The sequence below is a fragment of the Lethenteron reissneri genome, chromosome 67 (genome assembly GCF_015708825.2).
Source record: "Lethenteron reissneri isolate LAM-NWPU_2019-01 chromosome 67, ASM1570882v1, whole genome shotgun sequence".
Taxonomy (NCBI): domain Eukaryota; kingdom Metazoa; phylum Chordata; class Hyperoartia; order Petromyzontiformes; family Petromyzontidae; genus Lethenteron; species Lethenteron reissneri.
Window position 1 is genome coordinate 979,266 of NC_083845.1, and position 24,425 is coordinate 1,003,690.

General features: G+C 52.3%; 1 protein-coding gene across 1 annotated transcript in view; it reads right to left on the reverse strand.

The window, feature by feature from the left end:
- Window positions 1-24,425, reverse strand: part of LOC133360063 (IgGFc-binding protein-like) — a 75,994-nt gene that overhangs the window by 20,142 nt on the left and 31,427 nt on the right. Inside the window, exons 11-22 of the mRNA XM_061578648.1 lie at window positions 23,954-24,227; window positions 20,381-20,622; window positions 19,601-19,718; window positions 17,322-17,505; window positions 15,167-15,453; window positions 13,938-14,143; window positions 9,085-9,235; window positions 6,640-6,731; window positions 5,553-5,690; window positions 4,243-4,544; window positions 2,942-3,222; window positions 1,644-1,846 (exon numbers count right to left, since the gene is read on the reverse strand). Coding sequence (XP_061434632.1) covers window positions 1,644-1,846; window positions 2,942-3,222; window positions 4,243-4,544; window positions 5,553-5,690; window positions 6,640-6,731; window positions 9,085-9,235; window positions 13,938-14,143; window positions 15,167-15,453; window positions 17,322-17,505; window positions 19,601-19,718; window positions 20,381-20,622; window positions 23,954-24,227 — 2,478 coding nt within the window. The remainder of the gene's footprint in view (window positions 1-1,643; window positions 1,847-2,941; window positions 3,223-4,242; window positions 4,545-5,552; window positions 5,691-6,639; window positions 6,732-9,084; window positions 9,236-13,937; window positions 14,144-15,166; window positions 15,454-17,321; window positions 17,506-19,600; window positions 19,719-20,380; window positions 20,623-23,953; window positions 24,228-24,425) is intronic.

Consider the following 24,425-nt stretch of genomic DNA (forward strand, 5'->3'; position numbering starts at 1 on the left):
ACCACATCAGTCCATCTCTTCTCCAGCCGGTGTCGTGCCCGTTTAGCCTCCTCTATGCGGCCAAACAGAAGCTGCTTGGGCTACATGACCCAGCCAATGCAGGCTTGCCTGCCGGAGGAGCTCACTGATGGGAATGTGTCAAGATCTTTCAAGAATTTGTGAGCTCCTCACACAATCCAGCCTGATTAAACCCAGGATGGATGGTAGGCAGGCCATCCTGAATCTTTTTAACTGGCACATATGTTCTATTAGAGGGGTCCACGTTTCACAAGCATAGAGAAGGGAGGGCATGACTGTGGCCGAGAAGACTCGAAGCTTCATGTGGAGCGATAGACCAGGTAGCTTCCACACAGCATTACGAAGCCGATGAAAATATATTGCCGCCTGACTCAGAGTGAGACCTCTGCTGTCAAACCGGAGCTGGTCATAAGCACACTGTTCACAGGTATGGGAAACTCTCCACTCTCTCCACAACTGCTCCATCACCAGTGGGGAGCTGAGGGGGTGAAGTGTTTGGTGGCATAAAATACCCAGGTAAGTGCTTAGTTTTGGTGGGGCTGACGGTAACACGCCACCTCTTAGTAGCACTCTCCAGGTTCGGCAGCAGCGCCTTCAACTCCTCCTCTGAGTGAGCAGCAATCACCAGATCATCGGCATACATAACATGATTGACCAATAGGGAGCCATCCCTCGATCGCACCCGGGCATCGATCAGCCTCCCATTGTATCTGTAATGCGGGCGTAAACGGCCTCGTGGATATGACGTCACGGGGGGAGGAGTTAGGTCACGTGAGAGAGAGAGATGAGGTCTTAAGGGAGAGATACCGGAAGAGACGGGAGAGAGTTGGAGATAGAGATAGAGTGAGGCCACGCAGGGCGGATGTTGGAGAGTGGCGAGTTCGCCACACACACAGTAAGACTCGGCACCGTCGGCCAGCGGTGACCGAGCACGGAGGAACGGGGAGCAGCGGTGGGGCTGCAGTGAGGGCAGCCAGAGGCCTGCACGGGGGTACCAGCAGCGGAGCTGCATCGGAGTGGAGAGAGACTACGGGAGCGATGGCAGCATCGAGCTGCCAAGCGGAGAGGCTCTGAGCGAGGGCCGTGTGGGACAAGTTGTAAAGAACCCGAATAAAGGACAACGGAGACAGACACAGTGAACGAGTCCTTTATTACATATCTGTACCATCTACTGCATGTACACACCAAGGCCGTAGCCATGGAGTCAACATTGGGGGGGACTAAATCTTCCAGGGGGTCTGGGGGTCCCCCCCCAGAAAAAAGCATCTAAATTTGAAAATAATTTCTTGCCATTTCCTGCCTAAAAGATTTAAAAATTCACTAACACATAGGATGGACGTTTATTTATTTTTTACAATAATGTCTAATAGTGTAATTGTATTACATTGCTCAGTTTTTTCTTTTTTACCTTTTCTTGTTGCATTGTATGTAATCGCAGAGATTAGGGATTAATAAAGTACAACCATAACCACAATTATATAAACAGAAATCTATTTTATAGCAATGTATTGGGGGGGACATTTTGAGCATATTTTAATATTGGGGGGGATGTGTCCCCCTCAATATATATTATAATTACGGCCTTGGCACACACACAAACGCACACACGCAAACACGCGTCTCACCTTGTAGTACTTGCCGTTGCTGATGCAGCCACACTGGTCCGCGCGCACACACCGGTCGTGCTCCAGCAGGTAGCCCGCGTCACAGACGCAGCCCTCCACGCAGCCTCCCGTGCACTGACCCTCGCCCGGACCCCGTGCGCACGTCGCGGGGCACGGGGAGGCGCAGTGCGAGTACGAGCCGCTGCCGGGGCACACTGGGGAGGCTGTGGAGAGGTCACGGATGAAGAGGGAGAGGAGTGGGTGGAGGTGAAAGTCAAGATGTAGCCCTGCCGGAAATTGGGCACCGCGGTGGCGGGATGTTGACCGTCACCTCTTCTCTATTTCCCAGATTGTTGAGTCTATTGCCAATAGACTCAACACTGCCAATAGACTCAACACTGCCCATAGACTCAACACTACCCATAGACTCAACACTGCCCATAGACTCAACACCGCCCATAGACTCAACACTGCACATAGACTCAACACTGCCCATATACTCAACACTGCCCATAGACTCAACAATGCCCATAGACTCAACACTGCACATAGACTCAAAACTGCCCACACACTCAACACTGCACATAGACTAACACTGCCTATAGAACCAACACTGGGGTGCGACGGTTCCTAGGAGATGTTAAATACCTCGCCTGGTATACAGGAGGTCGTGGGTTCGATAACAACCCTGATGCCTGCTGCTGTATATTTGGAGTTTGTGTGTCTCTCTCCCCATGGTTGCGTGGATTTTTCTCTGGGTCCTCCGGTGTTTCCGTCTACATTTAGAAATGTGTGCTTCGAGTATTTGGCTGCAACAGATTTCCAAGTGATAAGCCACTTTGTCATTTGTGACCAGGTCACTTCTGAAAAACAGCTATGTAGCTCAGTGGGCCTTACCTGGTAAAATAAAAATAAAGTTTTCATTTTTGTTTACTTTCTCATACCACTGCTGTTGTAAGGGCTCTAGGAAGCCTTCTATAAGTTACTTTGGCCTACTCTCATGATGGCATTATGTTTTTAAAAGAAGCGGAAGTTCGCACACTTTCCCTACACGTGACCAGTCGATTGACTGTGCTGTACCCATTCATACCACTGGCGCTGCTGATTCCAGAAACCTGCACCACAGTTTCACTTACCAAGCCAGGAGATCAAATCGAATCCCGTCGACCTTCCATTCAGCGTGGTAACAAATACACCACAACGGTATTGTGAGTGCACCTGATGCCACATAGGGGCAGCTGCCACCTAGGGGGGCCCCTTGGCCCCCGACTGCTTCAGGGTGCGATGCCGGAGGGTCGATACGATGCCGGGCGACTCACGGCAGAGTGTCTCGTTCCTCCAGCCGCCCAGGGCGACGCCGGCCTTGACGCAGGCAGCGTGGTATGCGGAGAGGGCGCGGCACAGCGGGGCGGTGCCGGCGGGGGCCTGCAGCGCCAGATCGAACACGCAGCCATCCACGTAGGGCCGTGGATCGACGGCGCCGGCGCAGGCGGCGAAGGGGCCCGTGGAGTCATTCAGCATGCCGCACCTGTCGTTACCCAACGCCGCGGCCACGTCGGTCGGGTCCGGGGCCTTGCCGTCGCCTGCGTCGTCGGAGCCGCTGTGAGAATTATTTTTTTGTTGAGAACAGAGAAACCGCAGGGGAGACAATTGGCGGGCAGGCAGCAGATGCCGGAGTGCATCCGTGACGTCGCGCGGATGCGCTGATGCCGAAACGTCGTGCTGGTGGATTACGTGTCCATGGGCTGCACGGAATCCTGGCAGCCTCACACCGTTGTCATTGAGCCAATCTCGCCCATGCCTTTTTCAATCCCTCCTGCCCAACTCTTGGCGTCAATAAGATGACTCTACCCCAGAGGGGAGGGGCACTTTAGCCAGCTCCTCGGACAGGAAGGACGTAAAAGACATCCCACTCGTTATCCTTTCCTGCATCCTTTCCACAGATGTTCATCTTTAGTGGGATCATAAATAACCACCACCGTTAACCCACCTTTTGTTGACAGGGTATTGAGCCCACATAAGCCTGTGACTTGCACCTCCCCTCAGCCCCCCCTTCATTCTTTTGAAGAAAAGAAGAGCCACTCACTGTTGTCTGATGTCATGAAGTAGACTGAACTCCCTTACCCCCCACCCCCCATCAGTGTTCCTCCAGAAACAACAGATCGCTGTGGCTGGCCACGTGGAATGACTAAATTCTGGGTGTGGAGGAGGATCCCTGTGGCCCAGTGGACTAGTTTAGACACCATTCACTATAAAGTGTGGAACATTCCTCAAGACAAAGATCCCCCGTGTAGCCTTAGCTGACTGTTGGGGCAAGTACTGTTAGCAAGCACCTATGAAGGCCGGAACAGTACACGAGGGGGTGGCTAGTACCACGCCCGACCGCCTTTGTCTCCCCAATGGCAATGCTTACACACCGCACAAGGTACTCATTTGAGGCTGAGCCGACTTAGGGGAGGCCCAGGAACGGTTTAGATAATCGTCACTGGTGTTGGCCATGAGCGGGAATCAAACCCCGGGTCGCCGGGTTCGTAGCGCAGCGCACTAACCCACTACACCACCGCTCCCCGTCCATTCGTCAAGGCAGGATGTCATCTCCCACACACACACACACTCTCACGTCTCGGGAGAGCCGGCTTCCGTTATCTTCCAACTGTTGCCGAAGTCGGAGGCCGACGTGGTGCGGGTGCCGTCCCTCATCACGAAGTCGTCACCGGGGTTCCCGTTCATGTTGGAGCAGAGGCCGCACAGCGCATTGTTGAAGGACGTGGGGAGGCGTGCCACGACGTGGCTGCCCCCGTCGTACAGAACCTCCAGCTTGAAGTCGCTCCACAGGCGCATGAAGTTCCCCGAGCGAATCACGGAGAACTCCGCGCTGCCGTTGGAGTAGTAGTACGGCACGTTGATCGCTACTCCGTCCAGCTGTGGAAAACAAGGTTTTGTCAGTGCTACCACTGCTACTGTGAACGTTGCGGTAGTTCTCTTTGGCACGGCAGTTGCAACAATGGTAATCTAGCCTTAGCAGACTGTTGGGGCAAGTGCTGTTAGCGAATAGCACCTACGAAGACCGGCATGGCACACGAGGTCAGCACCCGTACTAAGGGATGCCCAGGGCTTATGAACATACTCGTCACTTGCAAGGCCGTAAATAAAATATATATTGGGTGGGACACATCCCCCCCACTATGAAAATATGCTCAAAATGTCCCCCCCAATATATTGCTATAAAAAAAATAATTGCTATGCTATGTAAAAAAAAACTATTTGCTAAACCTTGGCCACAATACCTGGACTTGTCTTCATATAAATCAATGCATAGATTTCTGTTGATATGATTGTGGTTATGGTTGTACTTTATTAATCCCTAATCTCTGCCATTACATACAGTTATTTGCTTCATATTTTAATTTTAATTATCGTCGGCACATTGTACGTAAGTAAAAAAGTTGCAGGCCTGTAAGGTAAGCCACTGCAGGAAGCTCTAGAGAGCCCCTATTGAGGCTATTTAGATCTACACTTCCATGCAAGCCAGACCTCTAACAAAAGCTGGAAGTACCGAAGCTTTACCCCGAACCCCACCGGCGACCGCTGGATTGCAAGTCCAGTGTGCTAACCATTAAGCCATGGCAGCACCCCTCCATTCCACGAATGAGAGTTTGGCTTTGCCGTGGGTGGAAGCTGAAAGGCACCCGGACAAAACCCACGGGGGCATTCGAGGAGATAACAATAAAAAACGCCGTACAGATGGATTCAAGAATCCATTGCGAGTCTGCTGTCTCCTGGCCACCTCGCTCATTCTGAGCGACTTGGCCAGCGTCCCCGAGTGGGAGCGCCCCACCCCGCACGCCACCTTTCCGCGCAACTCGGAAGCTAAGCAGAGAATTTTTTTGTTTTAGCCTGGCCAGCAGTCGGGATGGGGCCCAGACTCACGTAGACCCTCCAGCCGAGGCCGAAGTGCACGCGGTGGTGGTAGAGTTCGATGAAGACGTCGCGGGTGTAGGCGATGGACCAGCTGCCAGCGATGAACTCGTTCTTTACCTGCACGCTCCAGCCACCTCCAGAGCACAGCTGCCGGCGCAGCGTGCGTGCGTGCGTGTACATACACATACGGCGGGTTTAATTGTAGTCAGCATGTGTTGCTTTGGTCATTGTCGAAGGGCTGTAGAGGAATCGCATTTTGCGTTGCTTCACATTACGTCACTGATGAATTATGGAACACATTTCCTTATGAGTGTATTATTTTGATAATTTTGCTGCTGTCCGAATGATAAGCCACTTTGTTGAGCTATCATTTGTGGCCAGGTCACATTTGAAAAATAAGTTAATATCTCAATGGGCTTTGCCTTTTAGGATGGATTGTATTTGTATGTGTGATTTGTTTACCTTTCTTGTACTCTGCACTACCATCGTGTGTTGTACTATTTGTTTTTGTGACGTTCTTACCCCGTGCCCGGACTGGGCATCTGTGAAGAAGAGCTTTATAGCTCATCGGATTCCTCCAGGAAAATAAATATTCTGATTCAGTTTCGCATATGCGTTCTTTAACAAAAATGCGCAAACATTGTTTGTGGTTGAATCGAATAGTTTCCTGGTGTCCAGTAAGAGTACTTCAGATTTAGATGAGTTTAGAAGAAAATCGTTGAACCAGAACGAGTGCTCCAGAATAGAGGTGCAACGTTCCAGGTTCCACATGTGCCTAGCAGGAACTGTGGCTGAAGAGAGCTGGGTATCGTCGTTCACGGGTTGCAGCAATTGATATTGAAGCTCTCAATGAGGTGGGCAATTGGCGAAACGTACTCAGCAAAGGGTGTGGGAGGTCCGAGTACAGAGCCTCGTTGTACTACAGTGGTCAATCTCGAAACAAGATGAGTAACCTACCTTCACCAAGGAGAATCTACCAGCCTGATAAGACTTCGTCTGCTGAGTGTGAGGCTGTGGATGGCGAGCTCCCTCTCCAGGCACTCAAGTGAAGGCCTTCATCCCGCAGTGGAAAGGTCACGGGGCGAGGCTCGCGCACCTGAGTGAGGACGTAGGTGTAGGTGCCCATGAAGTCGAAGGTGCGGCCGTCGAACGTGATGTAGTGTGGGTCGCCCCAAGCGGTGCACTCCACTTGAGCCACCACAACAATCACATCGAGAAAAATATCAACCATCATCAATGCGATTAACAGCGATGATATTAACTATGACAATAACATTAACAACATCAACAACGATAACATTAAAAAAACGTTAAAGAAATAGTGTATACCCATATACTTAATGTTAATAGCTCAGCTTATTGGAGAGTACATTAATTATATTGATGTAGTTTATACCAAGTTTTTTCACATCGGTTTATTGTATGGTGGTATGGTAGAAGCAGTTATTTAACGTCAATATGCTAAATTCCTCTGTTGATATGTAAACTCCTTTGTCAAGGCGCTCTGCTCCTCCCACCAAGCTTAAAATACGCTGCCAAGCTTAGCGGTGTTCATTAGGACCCTCGCTTTCCGACAGCTCTGTTTCTTCACCTGATGACGGCTGCTTGTGTTGTGGCCGAAACGTCATGAGAATGTTTTTATGTTTTATTGTTATTATTTTATTATTTCCATTCTATGTGGCTTTACCGAAAGATCCAAGAATATGAATCCATGCAGCCACGAAAGCTTTAAATCGAAAAATAATGCACTGCTTTGTGCCACAATATTTACCATTAAAGTAGCGGAATATGCAGTACACTAACCATGGGTTGTACATGTACAGCGCTTGTGTCAATCTCATACCGGATGAGAGCCTCCCCACGCTGTGTTGATTGTGGGGGTTGTTCAACCGTAATTTGCCACACTGGTCAGTTCGGGTTGATAAAGTAGGAGCATTACAATATACAAGAAAACCTCGCCCAATGCAGTTTAATCGAACGCGTGTTTTCGGCTATGCACGGTGTGCCTAAATGCGGTCTGTCTTCGGAACACCGGGGGTGATGTTCTGGTTCCACGCGGTTTGACGATGCTCAGGTTCTCATCTCTGCATCGAAAAGTAGTGCCGTGACCGTCGCAAGGTCGGAACGATTCGACAGCGAGAGCGATTTATGTACCGCAAATGTGTTTTTCTGCGCGTGCGAATGTTCTTGCATGCTTTTTTCCGTGTGACGGTGTAACACAATGCACTCAACGGCACAATGCAATTGTTCACACATTGCCGCGTGCATGTAGCCGTCCGCTAGTTGGGGACATCAGTCGGACATCAGTCAGATTCCTTGGAAAAGGTATCTATTTGCTGTTTGAATATCTTAATACCTGCTATTTTATTGCCAGAAAGGGTAAAACCTATTCTTATTTTTCATACTTTTGATACTGGCACAAAAGGTCCAATGATATACCTGCTCAACCCGAGGTTTAAATGCTCTGATACGTGCATTGTCTCGCCTTTTGGCGTTCTCTGGTCTGATGCTGGTGAGACTGGGCCATAAAGAAGGCTGCTGCCTCTGGTGTCGACCAATCAGTTTAAAAGACAATGTGCATATTTATAGTGGTAGGAACCTCCTGGTTACACCAGCCCACAGGGGATTATTGTGTCTGTCGTGCAGGGAGGGGCTGGGTGGGGAGGGAGGGGCTGGGTGGGGAGGGGAGGGTGGGGAGGGGCTGGGTGGGGAGGGTGGGGCTGGGTGGGGAGGGGAGGGTGGGGAGAGGCTGGGTGGGGAGGGTGGGGAGGGGCTGGGTGGAGTGGGTGGGGCTGGGTGGGGGGTGGGAGGGGTGGGGCTGGGTGGGGAGGGGCTGGTCACCCCGTGGTGCCCTTATAAAACTCAACGTTTAACCTACTCACGCCGGCTTGTGCCCGGCCTCACAGTCGGGCATATTTGCGGAATACACCACGCCGACGTTGACCCTGGCCATTGACCGAGCAACCCAACGTTCCTACCAGCTCCCTCCGCAGGAATGTGTTATAAGAGCATGTGTATTTGCATGTTCACCACCAGTATGTGTGGTTAATGGATACTGGATTCCTTGCAAAAGGTTTCTATTTGCTGTCTGAACATCTTAACACCTCCTGTTTTGTTACCAGAAAGGGTAAAACCTATTCTTATTTTTCCTAATCAGTCAGACGGATGCCGAGATGGCGAATCATGAGCATTCAAGTGTCAGTGTCAGGGGCGAGCATCGGGCAATTCAGCGCCAGGGGCGAGCGTTGGGGCGTGAGTGCCGCGCTGCGGGTAGAGTCACGGAGACAGCGGTTTTGTGTTGAAAGTGGAGAAGGGTGATCACTTCGGACCCAGGAACACAACCCTATGTTTCCCATAAGACATAATATTTGTCGTATGTGGTCTTTGCCCAAGGCGGCATTTTCCAGGAACATAACCCCGAATTTGACTGAGGTTCACACCTGTGGCTCACGACGCCCAGATCAGTATTTCGGTGCCGGGCGATGACGGACCGTGAGATAATGAAGAACATTTCTTGAAGAAAAAAAACGCGGGAACTCACGGCTCTTGCGGTGACACCCGTGCACCCCCTCGTTATCAGTGCCACAGAAGTTGAAGGTGAGGGGGCAGGAGCTCGGCTGGCACTGGATGCTGCCAGGGGAAGCGCACGTGCACTGCACAGCACACCCGGGCCGCCAGAACGCCTCGTTTAGCTGCACAAGGTGGGGGGGGGGGGGGGTGCACGCCGGCAGAGGGCAGCGGAGAACGGAGTGGGTGGGGCGAAAAGAGCGGCCTTAGGTTACGACTGTCCTTAAGCCTCACCTTAAACAGTATTTCATACACCCCAATCCTAACTCATGTCCACAAAACAAAACCTAACTCTAACCCTACCTTAAACCTAATCCTGAACTAAATTGTAATCCCTCACCCATAACCCAAAACCATGACCTAACCCCTGTAAACCCGACCCCGTAAACCCATAACCCCTAATCATGAATCTATAACCTTAACCCCAACTCTAACTCCTAGCCCTAACCAATAATTCTCATCTTATATTTGCATAACAACAACAACCGCCATTCGCCACTAAGTGGCGGTGATGTCACCACGACGCTTGTGCCAGGCTATGTGCACCTTGAGGCCACGTGAAGTGTCGAACGCCCGCTGGCAGGAGGTCACGGGGCAGAACCAGGTGCCACGGGTCGACTGACTGAGACGACTGGCTGATACACCACCTGTGCCCCCTACTGTGCCAACTTGCTGTGCTTTAGCCACCCAGCGCTCCGCTCATTCTTGTGAGCGTCGCTCCTCCGCCCTCCGTTGTTATTGGAGGGTGACTGCCTCGAACTGCCCAGTAGCGTCCTTCATGAGCCTCCTCCACAGAGGCGGATCTTGACAACGCTGGTACCAGTCATCGGCAAGTCCACTCAGCTCCACGTCCTCCTATACCACATCACTCCATCACTTCTCTAGCCCGTGACACGCCCATTTAGCCCCCTCGATCTGGACGAACAAAAGCTGTTTGGGCATGCAGTAGTTGGGCATGCGGGCTACATGACCCAGCCAATGCAACCTTGCCTGCCGGAGGAGCTCACCGATGGGACTTTGTCCAGATCTTTCAAGGATTTGTGAGCTCCTCACACAAACCAGTCTGATTAAACCCAGGATGGATCATAGACAGGCCAGCCTAAATGTTTCTAACCGGCGAAGATGTTCCATTAGGGGGGTCCATGTTTCGCAAGCGTAGAGAAGGGAGGGAATGACTGTGGCTGAGAAGACCTGAAGCTTCGTGCGGAGTGACAGACCAGGTAGCTTTCACACAGCGTTACGCAACCGATGAAAAGATAATGCTGCTCGACTGATTCGGAGTAAGACCTCTGCTGTTTAACCGGAGCCGGTCATGAGCACACTGCCCAGGTATGGGAAACTCTCTACTCTATCCACAACTGCCCTATCACCAATTGGGAGTTGTGGGGGTGGAGTGTCCGATGGTACAAAATACCCAGGCAGGTGCTTAGTTTTGGTGGGGCTGATGGTAAGGCCCCACCTTTTATTGGCAAGCTCCAGATTCAGCAGCAGCGCCTCAAACTCCTCCTCTGAGTAAGCAGCAATTACCAGATCATCGGAATACATAACATGGTTGAGCAATAGGGAGCCATCCCTTGACTGCACCCGAGCATAGATCAGCCTCCCATTGTGCCTGTACCAGATGAAAATTCCTCCGTTACAGCTATTGAAGGCTTCACAAACTACGTGGTCGAAATAGATGTTAAATAATGTGGGAGCCAGAGGACATCCCTGTCGCACCCCAAGGTGTACAGGTGTAATAAACCTTCTTGAGACGGCTTCGGAATCGGTCCTTTTTATTTCCACTTCCACAAATACACTTTACTCACACACTCTCCGTTGCTGGCAGACAACGGAGAGAGGGCAGACTTCACACCAAGTCCCCACCGCGCACGTGGCACCCAGAGCCCCCGTACGCGCGTGACTCTTGCTCTTGTCGTTCCCCAGTCTGCTCTCGATCGTTCTCTCTCTCTCTTAATCCCTTCGTCACGTGGTACCCCCCAGCCAATCCTCCATAGACAGCATTGACCGTTCTCGATGGTTCCCTGTCAATCCCGGGACCACGCCTCTGATCCGGCTCCCCATTAGCTGGGGCCCCGAATGGCCAGGCCAATCACCCCTGCTAACATGCAGAGGCCATGCTCCCTGTCTCAACCCTTATTGGCTACAAAGCAGGACCGGCAAGCCAATCCCCACGTGAACCCTCTATGGCTGTTATTACACATGGAAAGGCTCTGACTCCCGACCACGTAGTTTTACCCGGGCCCACTCACCATCATGAAGGTCCTTAATGATCGTGAGCAGAGGGTCAGCGACTCCGAAAGCCCGAAAAATAACCCAAGAACAACCCAGAGCCCAGGCCTACTGATGGTATCATAGGCCTTGACGAGGTCAATAAAGCAGAGATGTAGGTCTTGTTGGGATTCCCTACACCTCTGCTGTAGCAGACGGACAAAAAACATGGCATCTGTGTAGGACCGCCCTTTCCTGAAACCGCATTGGGGCTCCGCAAGCCTCTCCTCAGCGTGCCTAGCAAGGCGATGTTGAATAATCCTTGCCAGGACCTTTCCCGGCACACTGAGGAGTGAGATGCCCCTGTAGTTGTTACAGTCTGTGCGGTCCCCCTTCTTAAAGAGGGGGACCACCAGGGCATCCTTCCAATCCTGCAAAACCCGTCCAGTGGTCCAGACTGTTGTTATGATGTCATGTAGGGCAGTCTGTGCACAAACGCCACCCTCACTCAGAATTTCGCTTGGGAGATCATCTCTGCCCGGTGCCTTTCCTAGTCTCAGACTCTGGATTGCCTTCAGTATTTCCTCAACAGATGACACCTCAGCCAGCCACTCACAGGGGGTGAATTCTTCTAATATTTGAGGCACTGCAGCCTCGGCAGGATCATCTCCACTTTGTCCCACGTTGTTATCCAGGCTGAAGGATGTCCCCTCTCCCAGGACCTCACAGAAATGCTCAGCATATCTGTAAACCTGTTCCTGGGGGTCGGAGATTGGTTCACCGTTCTTTCCCTAATTATAGTAATAGGTGTGGTGCTGCAGGTTACTTTTTTATGGAATTAAAGAGCGATTTGTGATCACAGGCCATTAAGGCAGACTCCATCTCCTCAGCAACCCGCGACCACCACCCATACTTGCAGCTCCTCACGGCTCTCCAAACCTCCGACTCATTCTCCGACGTGGGATGCTGTAGCTGATGAGAGTGGGCCTGTCGCTTTTTCTCAACCAGCTTGAACACCTCCTCTGTCAGCCAGGGTATCTGGGGAGATCTGGACCATATACCCAAAGCAGCCATTGCAGCTGCATGAGCCACAGTCCTAAACCTCGCCCATTTCCCCTCGACATCAGGAGGAGTGGGGGACGATGCCAACCCCAGCCGCAAGCGATGATTCAATTCTCGTTTGCAACTTTCATCAGCTAGCTGAGACCATGCAACTAAGGGTTTGAATGGGGTCCTGGGTGTACACCCACCACCGGAGTGGAAGAATAGCAGGCGCATCTTACTGATGACAAGTCGATGGTCAGTGGGCAGATCAGCTCCATGGTAGGTCCTCGTGTCAAGGACATGGGCCCGCATCCGCTGTTCCGTCACTATGTAGTCCAGCAGATGTTCTTGCTTGGAACCGGCATGCATCCATGATGTTGTGTGGATGCGCCGATGCCGGAATAGTGTGTCGGTAATTACAAGCCTATCGGCTGCACAAAAATCTAGCAGCCTCCTGCCATTATTATTCAGCTGATCAGGCCCATGCCTTCCCATCACTCCAGACCAGGTGCCAGCCAGCACTTGTGACAGGAGGTCATAGAAGGCATCTGACTCATCGGCCTTGCCTGCATCCCTCCACGGATGTTCGTCTTCAGTGGGGGCGTAAGTAGCCTGGGTCTTACAGCTTCCCACACCTCACCGCCACTCCCTGTTGTTTGGCAGTCTCCTGACTAGAGAAGAGGACTGTCCACCCCCCATGGTGGCAGGAGCCAGAGCCGGTCCACCGGACCTTCTGAATACCACAGAAATCCAGCGGGTACCGGTCCAACTCCCGACAGAGGAGTGGCAGCCTCTCCTCCGCAATGAGCGTTCGAACATTCCACATGGCCACACATAGTGGCTTTTTGTTGTTTCTGGAGGAGCCCCGAGGATAAGGATTTGGTCTCCTGGCTCCGCCAAATGCGGTTTGGCCAGGAGACGTCAAAGACGCCTGTCCCCCCTGGGCCTCCAGCACAAGCTTATTAATTAAAATGTTCCGTCATGGTTTAGTGGTAATTAATTGAAGGTGGAGGGGTTACCAGCCCTTCGCACCCATCCAGAGCCCCCATTTCGCCGCTGTGGTGGTCACAAACGCCATGAGGGGAAAGGCCAATCGGAATTGGTCCTCCCCCCACAGCACTGCCCACGATAACGTTGCCCTTCCGGCACCACGAGGAGGTAGGGGGTTGTTTTTGCATAGAAGGGGTTGAACAGGCACGGCACAAGCGCTGGGGTGACGTCACCATCGCTCAGTGGCAGATGGCAGTTGTTGTTGTTGTTGGCAGTGTTCTTGATTGTGTGTGCATGCGAGTCCGTGATTGCCTGACTAAGTGCGGGAGGGCATCACCACTCCCCTGCTAGTAGCAGCCGTCTGCGTATCCATTGAGCCTCCCAGAAACGTGGTCACTTTTTAGGAGTGAGTCCTGGAGGAGTGTGGCAGTTTGGGGTGAAGCAGCGGTGTCACTCCCCTGGTCGTATCGATCGTCTGTGTCCCAGTTGAGCCTCCCAAACACGTGGTCTCTAATGGCATTGAGTGCGGGAGGAGTGTGGGAGTCCGCTGTGTGAGTGAAGCGGCGGCGGCCGCCCACTCACCTTGTAGTAGCGGCCGTCCGCGTCCCGGCACCCGCACTGGCCCGGCGGCACGCAGCGATCGCCGTCCCACAGCTGGGTGCTGTCGGCGCACTCGCAGCCCTCCACGCAGGGGTCCGCGCACCCCGCCGGGGCCGCGGGGTCGTAGCACGTGGCCGGACACGCGACAGCGCACGAGCTGAAGCGCGTGCCAGCACCACAGCTCGCCGCTATGAAAGAGACGAAAATTCCACGCCCCCCCACCCGGTTAGCCTCAATGTTCTGTTGGGGCGAGTGCTATTAGCGAGTAACGACGGCGCCTGACGGCACCCGAGTGGGGTTAGGTGCCCAGCACCACGCCTGTCCGCCTTTGTCTCCTGAGTGACGACGTTGTTTACGCATCGCACCTGGTACTCATTTGAGGCCGAGTCGGCCTCGCAGTGCACCTAGCGTGGCACAAGCGCCGTGGTGACTTCACCGCCACTTTGTGGTGAACGGCAGTTGTATCTTTATAGAGTACACGTGGGTAGCACGCTGCGCTACGAACCCGCTAACCCGAGTTCGATTCCCGTTGGCTGATGAGTACGTAGTGCGGTGTGTAGTAAACGATCGCCACAAAGGCGGCCGGGCGTGGTAGCTGTCCACCCACCCCCTGTACCGTGCCAGCCCTTATAGGCGCTGCCACTCGCAAACCGCACTTTCCCCAACAGTCTGTTAATGCTATATGGGGAATCTTTTTCTTCTTTTGTGTCTTTATACATAGACGTGTGCATTCATACGCTGGCGTGTTTTTTTTAATGGGCATAGCAACGGTGTAGCAGCTAGTGCATCGCAATACAAAGCCCAGGGGACAGTTACTTTTGCGCAGCTCAACGTTCAAAGGTCGGCACCATGTTCCAAATGCCAGTCTACGTTTAGACAGACGACACTGGAATTGCAATGCTCCCCCCTCCCTACTCGGCGCCACGGTGTTGAGATGTTATCTCCCTCGCCTGGTATACAGGAGGTCGTGGGTTCGATCCCGATCCCGACCCTAACGCCTGCTGTATATTTAGAGTTTGCATGGATTTTTTCCTGGGTCCTCTGGTTTTTCCCTCCACATTTAGGTACGCTGCTATAAATGTCCACACGATCGTCCTCTTCGTTGAGCTGTCCTTTGGGGCCAGGTCCCTTCGAAAAAAGAGCTACACAGCTCAGTGGGGCTCCATCTGCTTAAAAATGTTTAAATGTTCGTTTTACTCGGCAAAAGTTACCGCAGCCGGTGCCGTTCCTCCACGGGTTGGCGAACGAGAAGCCGGCCGCGTTGCAGGCCGCCGCGTATCCCTCCAGCGACCGGCACAACACCGCCGCGTCCATGCCAGACAGCACCATGTCGAAGACGCAGTCGGCGAAGTACGGCGCGGCGTCGACGGACGTGAAGCACGGGGCCAGCGTGCCGGCCATGCCACGAAGCTGCCCGCAGTTCTGTGGGCCGGACGCGATCGCCACCTTGCCGGCGTCCAGGATAGCGCCAGACGAGGCTCCCGTGTCGCTGTTCCCACTGTTGGGTGGGGGGGGGGGGTAATGTTCACGGAGACAAACAGTACCAGAAAATACATACAGGGACTCCTCTACTTACAAACATTCGACTTACGAACTTTCAGAGAAACGAACAAGCCTGTCCGTGTGTTCCAGTTGCCTGATCGGACCGACAGTCGTAAGTTCAACCACCGCACAATAGATGACGGTGGTGGCATCTACGTCTGCAGAATGTAAAGAACCAGTGGCATCTATGTCTACAGGAGATGATACCATTTTTTAAGTCATTCCCCGTGTTTAGTGTGCATGCCGTACAACATGTTTGAAATCGACAAGAGTAAAGTTGGACTTACGAACAAATCGACTTACAAACAGACCTCTGGAACCTACGTCATTCGTCAGTAGTGGAGTCCTTGTACAGTATATATATAATGGCTACAGGAGCAGGCCCTGCATTTGCTGGTTTACACAACTGGTGGTGGAAGTGGCCCCCACGAAAGCGCCTTAACCATGGCTCTTTGCCGAGAATGAAGAACAGTATAATCCGTGTGTATGTGAATGTGATGGTGGAGATTAGATGAATACAATAGATGAGAGCTAAGCAGTGGAAGTGAATCCGTGATGTGTGAATTCCGTGAAATAAAATATTATGACAGTAAATGATGATGATGATGATGATAGATTGAATGAATGCGGAATGAGTGATAGCCATGTAATGAGAATACAAAGAGGGAACTAACGGTGGTGGTTAAGTGGGGTTCGTGGGGTGAGCTCGGGAACAATAAGAGTGAATTTTGAGTGAGGAGCGGAAACTAGTGAGGGAAGGTGACTGACTGCTCAATGTGGAGGGGGAAGTGTTCCAGTGAAGGGAGGGAGCGAGAAGACAGAAAGACTGACAGCGTGGATTGAGCACAAGGAGGAACAGAGAAAGAAAGAGAGAGAGCAAAGATTGAGAGCCCCCTCTGGTTTATTATTATTTTAGGCAAACTCCTGGAAACTAGCCAGAACGTCTTTGAAAAACTAAACTATATTTTATGTTTCCAGGTAAGGCCCACTGAGCTACATCGATTTTTTCAGAAGTGACCTGGCCATCATAAATGACAGCTCAACAAAGTGCCTAATCATCGCGTGGCCATTTATAGCGGCCAAATACTGCAAACGCATGATGTTGATTCTTCATGTGGAGCGAAAAAAATCCACACGACCTCGGGGAGAATATGCAAACTCCAAATATGCAGGCGTGAGGGTTGGGATCAAACCCACGACCTCCCGCATACCAGGCGAGGTGGTTAACGTCTCGCCACCACGAAAAAGTGGGGAGCACCCACGCTTTGCCCCACCACACCGCGACTCGTCGATCGCCTCATTCGTAACTGCTGGGAGTACAGAGGCAGTTGAACTTAAGAAGTTGTCCCACTTCAACTGCCTAGGCTGTCTCTGATGTAGGTCTATCAACTTCAAATACAATGCATACATTATGAGAGCATGTTTTTTTTGCATGTTCACCACAAGTTATTGTGATAACTGCAGACTTGATTCCTTGCAAAGGGTTTCTATTTGGTGTTTGAACATCTTAACACCGGTTTTATTGCCAGAAAGGGATAAACATATTCTCATTTTTCATTATTTGATACTGGCAAAAAAACGTCCCATAATACCAGTGACGAGTATTTGAACCAGTCCTGGACCTCCCCTAGATGTGCAAACGTCGCCACTGTGGAGACAAAGGCGGCCAGGCAATGGCAGTGGCCACTCACCCCCTCGGTACTCGCTAACAGCACTTGCCCCAACAGCCCGTTAATGATACGCAGCCCGTTACGGCCACGTGGCCCGTTCATGCTATCCAGCCTGTTAAGGGGACCGCTGTCTTTGTAAGTCTCCACATGGCACCTCTCCGTATTCTTCTTCTCGGGAACCTCCCAGCTGTTGCCAAAGGTGGCCGCGTCGGGAGCCTGAGAGTGATCGGGCATCGTGAAGTCGTCGCTCCGGTCACCGTTCCACAACCCGCACACGCCACACGTGCCGTTCCAGTACACGTCGTGGTTCAGCAGAGACACCACCACCCTGTCCCGGCCTGTGGTGGGGGGGAGACATGGGGAACATACAGCTTACAATCACAGCCTGCTGTGTCTGTATGGGAAATTATGGATACGTTTCAGGTTTAAGATTCTCAAGGGCAACTTCAGATTTGCATTACTGATGAAAAATATATTCACGCAAAAAATAGTGTCGCCGTCCAACGTGAAGTGACATCATATTTCATGGGCAAACTTTGTAAATTATGTCGTGTTTTTTGGTCAATATGAGCCAAGACATTTTTTCCAGATCATCGAAAATGTAATAGCTGGACTGGGGTTTTGTATTTTGGAAATACATATGAAAATCAGAAACTCCACCATAATAAAAAAAGGCGAATCTAAAGCTACCGAATTTCTGGGAGTCAACCACGCTACATCTTTCCATGTTAACCATTTTTACTCCCCCACATCAAATACAAAATAACTCGTTCCACACTGCCCTGTGCTGGATAATTGTTAAATGCACCGGTGGGCAAGCCCAGCACAGGGAGTCCTCACTTAATGTCGTTTAGCCACGTTCCTGAAAAATGTGACTTTAAGTGAAGCGACGTTAAGTGAACCTATTTTACCCATAAGAAATAATGTAAAGTCGCAGGTTACGTTCCTGCGGGCATTTTTTGTTACCAGACAAAAAAAAACTATCATGAGTTGAAAAAATACAGGAACATAATATAAAAGAAATGCAAATACATTGCAAGAAATATAAAAAGTCATGAAAGAATATACATTTTAAGAATATAACACTTCCTATCAGATCCACCCATATCACTTGCTGGCCATTTTCCACGCACTGTTCAGAATAATTGCATCACAAAAGCACGACACTTATTTCACGTTGTCTGAATCTTGGTTTCGCGCGTGGAACAACTCTGGCGCAATGGAACGAAGACTGAGCTGGGACGCAAGCGATGCTGGGACGGCGCCACTTTGCCCCGCCACGCGTGACTCCTCTACCCCACAAAAGTAGTTCCTGTGTAAAGTAGTAACTCGGCGGGAGACGTCTTCACGGGTAGCACACTCTTTTTATTGACACCAAACTGTTACACGGGTGACTAACACTCACCCAGCCGCTTGGGTGACTAACACCCACTCAGCTCCACGGGTGACTAACACCCACTTAGCTACTCGGGTGACTAACACCCACTCAGCTACTCGGGTGACTAACACCCACTCAGCTACACGGGTGACTAACACCCACTTAGCTACTCGGGTGACTAACACCCACTCAGCTACTCGGGTGACTAACACCCACTCAGCTACACGGGTGACTAACACCCACCTAGCTACTCGGGTGACTAACACCCACTCAGCTATACTGACACGGGCTCTTACGCCCCGTAGCCTTCCGGAACACACCCGGCTGGGGTGTCCGTCTCGGCTCTGGGTACCACCGTCCCGACCCACGCGGGCGTCGGACTACGGGTTCCCCAGTCCCGGCTCCGAGCCACACAGGGCCCCGGTCCCGACAAGGACAGCGGGACTAGGGGTCTCGGGCCACTACCTCCTCCACTCCGTCTTCGGTCTTCAACTGGTTAACACTGACCACGAGTGCTCTCGCGCGTCTCCCTTTATACCCCTCCTGCGGACGTCGCTGAGAGCACCCATCTTATTGACCAATCACTGCGCGCGCTGGCTACGATCCTCTTTTCCCCGATTGTATCAGCGCGCCTCACCACCGGCGTGCGCGTTCATACCACGCCCACATCGCGTGCCCAACCCCGCGCCCCGTGATCCATCACTGTCGGCGCACGTCAACACCACCACTACACCTGTACACTGGCAGCGCCGACATAAACGGGAACCTCGCGACGTCAGGAGGGGAGTATCGGCGGTTCGCGCTCGAACAACATCACAACGCCTTGCCGGAACCCCACTGTGGGTCATGAATTGGATCGTCGTAAATCGGATCCCGGTTTTTTCACCGAAAGTAGAAACGGTAGAAAAGTCACTTTCCGATGTGTTTTTCGTTTTGCCAGCCGTATGTCACGCGGTTTAATTAGTCAACATCCGTGGGAATAACAAAAGCTCCACGCCAAGTCACACCAGGTTAGAACTCCCTGGAGTAGACATATGTGGTCCGAACCTCCTCACCATCGTATTCGACACTGAAGAAGGCGTCGGTGGTGAGGCGTGCGTAGCCCCCAGAGCTGGTGATGCGGAACCTCTCCCTGGGCTCGTAGTACGGCAGGTTGATGGCTTGCCCGTCGAGCTGCGATGCACAAAGATAAAGATCGCCTTTATAGCCTGAACAGACTGTCGGGGCATGTAGCAGCGCTGATGAAGGCTACAGCGGCACACGAGGAGGTGGGTGGCCAGCACCACGCCTGCTTGGCTGCCTTTGTCTCCCAAGTGGCGATGTTTACATATCAATCCAGAAATTCATTTGAGGCTGAGTCGACCTAGGGGAAGCCCAGGACCAGTTCAGATAATCACTGTCAATGGTCTTGGTGGTTGCCATGAGCGGCAATCGAACTCGGGTCTCTACCAGGTTTGTAACGCAGCGCTGCGCTACCACTCCCCATACAGACAGAACAGACTTTTTTTCCCTTCTTTCGTATGGCTGCTGTAGATGCAGAGCAACAACTACAATTTCACATTCAGGTGACCAAGCCAGATAACCGAGTTAGAAGTAGTAGAGTGTATCGCTGTGATGTCTCCGTCGTATCTGTGCATCGGTCCTTACGTCTTCATTACGTTGCACGGTCTGTTCTGAATGACCACAGCCGCGCACTACTGGACAGTTTTTTAATTTTCCATTTGTGCATCAGGTATCCACATCTGCTATGGTCTGGGCGGGCGCGCGTCCGCATTTCTCACAGACCCACCGCGATCGCACCTCCCGCTCACTCTGTCGCATTCTCGCACACTCACCCGGACGGCGCCGCTCTTCAGGAAGGAGACGGTGTGGCCGTAGATCTCGGTGTGCACCTCGCGCGTCCACGCCACGTCCGCGCGGCCCCGGTGCTCGTTCCTGGCGAGCACTCGCCAGGCTGTCGGCTGCTGCTGCCAGCCCAGGCAGTTGGACGCCAACACGAAGGTGCGGGTGCCCATGTAGTCGAAGAGGCGCCCGTCAAACGAGCTGTAGTGGGGGTCGCCGACGGCGTAGCACTCGGCTGTGGGGGGGGGGGGGAGCGAAACCCGCGATGTTGAAAAGGTAAAGGAGGCGCAGCCCAGATATTTTCTTGCCCATACCGCCACTGGCAGAAAGGGGACCTCCACTATGGGGGAGCCCATCCTGAGGGTAATTAGGTCTACTCTTCAATGCTGGCCAGACGTATTGGAGGAGGTGAAAATTATCCACACTGTACCCTCGCCACACATGGTCTGCTGAATGACTAACTGTGGTTGGATGAAAACTGCACTGCAAGAGGTGAGAAAAGGTGGTAAAAGTTGTTCCGCACGTTTCGGACAGGGGCCAAACACAGGCTTATCTATCCTTCGTCGGGAGCTGAGACCCTTTAACTATGGTTTACCCGCTTATATGAGCACCTCCAATTAGAACGGTTGGCTACGTACGGCGTGAAAGAAGGTGCAACATAATATACATTACATTGTGGGGGGTTTTCAACTGCCATGCCAGGAGATCGAAGTGAGCTGGCGACCTCTCGATTGTGAGCTTACTGCACATCTGTGAAAATGAGCTTCGTAGCTCATATCATTCCTCCAGTCTAAATAAAGATTCTGATTCTGGATGTCCGGTGACTTCATGGCTCAGTGGGCAGCGCTGAACGGGCCACTACAACTCCTACTTTAGAAAGCCTTGTCCACTAAACCACCTGTTTCTTTGTTTAATAGTCAGTTTTCTACTTTTTTTCCTAGCTTCAGGTGCCCAGAAAGGGCCCTAGATTTTTAGATTTCCTTCCTTTATTTAGCCTCCCAGGGCAATTCACAGACCCCTCGAGGCCTAGGGCCTTTTGTGGGCAGCTCGAGCCTGATCCTGTGACTATGTTACGGGGACTTCTCCCCGTATCCTCGTGCTTCATGGCGGACAGGTCCCCAGGGGAAGTAATCCAAGGCTTCGTCCCCACCGGCCTCCCCGATCAAGGTGGGCTCAGAGACTCCGGTGTGGAGGAACGCGGGAGTTTCTACAAGCCCTCCTGGAAAAGACGGAGGAGAATACAGCCCTTCTCTGGGTTCTCAACGAGAAGCTAAGTGAGGTCTGGGAGAGGGTGGAGAGGCAGGAGGCCGCCGTGATGAACCATAAAAAAAAAACACTGGAGGAGCAGAGTGAGACGGGCAGGACCCACAAATCCACGCTGATGGAAGCTTGAGGATGCTTAACAACAAGGCTGGACGCGAAGTGGCGTGAGTGCCAACTTAAAGCCTACGGCAGAGGTCGCAAACGGGTTTTGATTCCTTACCCGTACCCGTACCCAGCCGCACCAGGGTCGCAAACGGGTACGGGTATCGGGTACCTGATTGCGACCTCTGGGATAAAGCCATATTGCAGGTGCGGGTGGGTTGATTCTAGGAACTTGAATTGTGAAAAGAGACAAGACGTTGGGAAATGAGTGAAAAACGGTTACTCACCAGTGACTCACGGTCTACCCGTAACCGGCCGCCCCAGGTCGCAAATGGGTACCCGTACCCGGCCGGGTACGGGTAGCCGGGTATCGGGTAGGGTACGGGTATCGGGTACCCAGTTGCGACCTCTGGCCTACGGCCTCCCCGAGGGAGTCAAGGTGCTCTCTCGCCTCCATTCAGCAGCACCTGCCCAAAGCTCGAAGAAGTTTGGAATCTCCTGACACACAGCCTGTGAAGTCGGAGGGGATAGTACAGGAATGCCGGGTGGGAGGGACCTGATGGAGTCAAATAACGTGAGACCTCGTCCCCTGCTGATCCTGTTTGCGATCTGCCATGGCGCCTCTGAAGCTTTGAAGGCAACTTGGGCCGCAATAGGCATGGGCACCCTTCTGCAGGGCCAACCGTGTTTTTATCACTCCGGCGGATGCCAAGAAGAGGAATCGTCCCCTGCCCTTGCACAGGGACTTGGTGGGGAGAGCCGGGATATGCTCCCAGTTACTTTACCCGGCAAAGCTACGAATCCAAGTTGGGGAAAGAAGGCTGTATTTTCTGACGGTGGATGAAGCAATGGGGTTTAAAGAAGTGCAGCAGATTCTGCAAGGCGTGAATGGGATTGGAGGCCGATCCTGAGTTGGAGTGTTTAAGACAAGGACCTTTTGGCCTTCAGCGGCGCGAGACAACCCGGGGCCACAACACTGCAGCATCGTGCAGTCTTCGGATGGTGGCGTGTAATGGGAGGCATCCATTCAGTCCTCCAGCCTCTCTCTCTCCCCCGCTCACAGTCTCGGTCGGGTCTGGCGCTTTGGCTTCTTCCCCCTTCGGCTTCTCCCTCTCCTCTCTCTAGGCCGTCTCCCCTTCTCTCTCCTGTCTGTTAAACTCTGGTTGCAAGTGGTTGTTTTGTTGTGTTGAATGGTATACTTTCTCTTGTTGCGGGTCGCGTTTGGTAATAGGGTCTGGCATTGAGCACTGCACTTTGGTGTCATCGGGAGTCCATGGTTGACTACGTCTGGGCTCGGTTTTGAGCGCAGTGGCATCTATTTTCGTGTTCCCCTACTAAGTTTTGTGAAGTGTTCTTTCCACATTTTTCCCGCACGCGACAGCTGTTGTGTCCCAATCGGGAGAGCTCGGATACTTCCCTCTGGCCCAGCTCTGTTCCCGGCAGTAATGCCTGGTGCGATGGACCCGAGTACCCCCTCACTTTCCATATCTGCGACACCCCCCCCCTCGCCCCAGCATCATCTCTTTAAATGTTAATGGCCTGAATCACCCACATTAAGAAACAGTCCACCCTTCTTAAATGGTGGGTTTTTTCACTTTCTCAACCAGGGTAGGGCAAGTATACCATGCCGTTTCTACTTCGGGTAGCAGGGTTATGACTATCCCGGTCAATATTAGTTTTTGTATCTATGGTGACCTTTTTGCAAGTATCAAGAATAATGAAAAATAAGAATAGGCCCTTACTCTGTATGGCAATAAAACAGCTGTTAAGATGTTCAAACACCAATAGCATGTTTGTTTGCATGTTTGTGTGTGTGCTTAATGCAGACTTAATGCCTTGCAAAAGGTGTATATTTGATGTTTGAACATTTTTTTATTGTATTTCAGTAGACATGCTTATGCTGGACCCCAGGATAAATATATTCTCGCAGGTAAGGTGCACGGCATACAATAAAACGTTTCTGAACGTTTATAACCCACCTACCATCAATTCCAAACTTATTTCAGCAATTGTGGCTCTGATCGGAAAAAGAACAGGGGAGATAGCCATGGGAGGGGACTGAAACTTGGCCCAGTCAATCATTGTGACGTCACGTTTACTTGCGAAGTGATCCGCGGCCATTTTATTCATCGATCGAACGATCGACCGATTCACCACCACGCCAGTGCCGCGCCGTCACTCGAGTGATTGATGCTGCTCACCGTAGACCTTCTTGCGCAGCGTGAACACCCAGTCCTTGCGGCTGCGCGCGTTGCTCTTGGTGACGACGGAGCCGTTGACGACCATCATGGCGGCGCCCTCGTCCACGGTGACGTAGAGCGGGACGCCGCCGCCGAACACGGACGACGGCGTGGTGAAGCGGACCGCCGTGCCGTTGGGCAGCAGCGTGACCGTGGTGCCGTCCACGCGGTACACCTCACGGCCGCTGCGCAGCTCCCAGAAGCGGAAGTACCTCGACACGGTGGGCAGGACGATCTGCGGGGGGTGGAGTAGGGAGCGCGGCAGAGCGAGCAAGGTGTGTATGTAGGGCGCTCGCTTAGACGGTGGCTAAGAGATGTTAACTACCTCGCCTGGTATGCAGGAGGTCGTGGGTTCGATCCCGACCCCGACGTCTGTATATTTGGAGTTTGCATGTTTCTCCCCGTGGTCGCGTGGATTTTCCTCCGGGTCCTC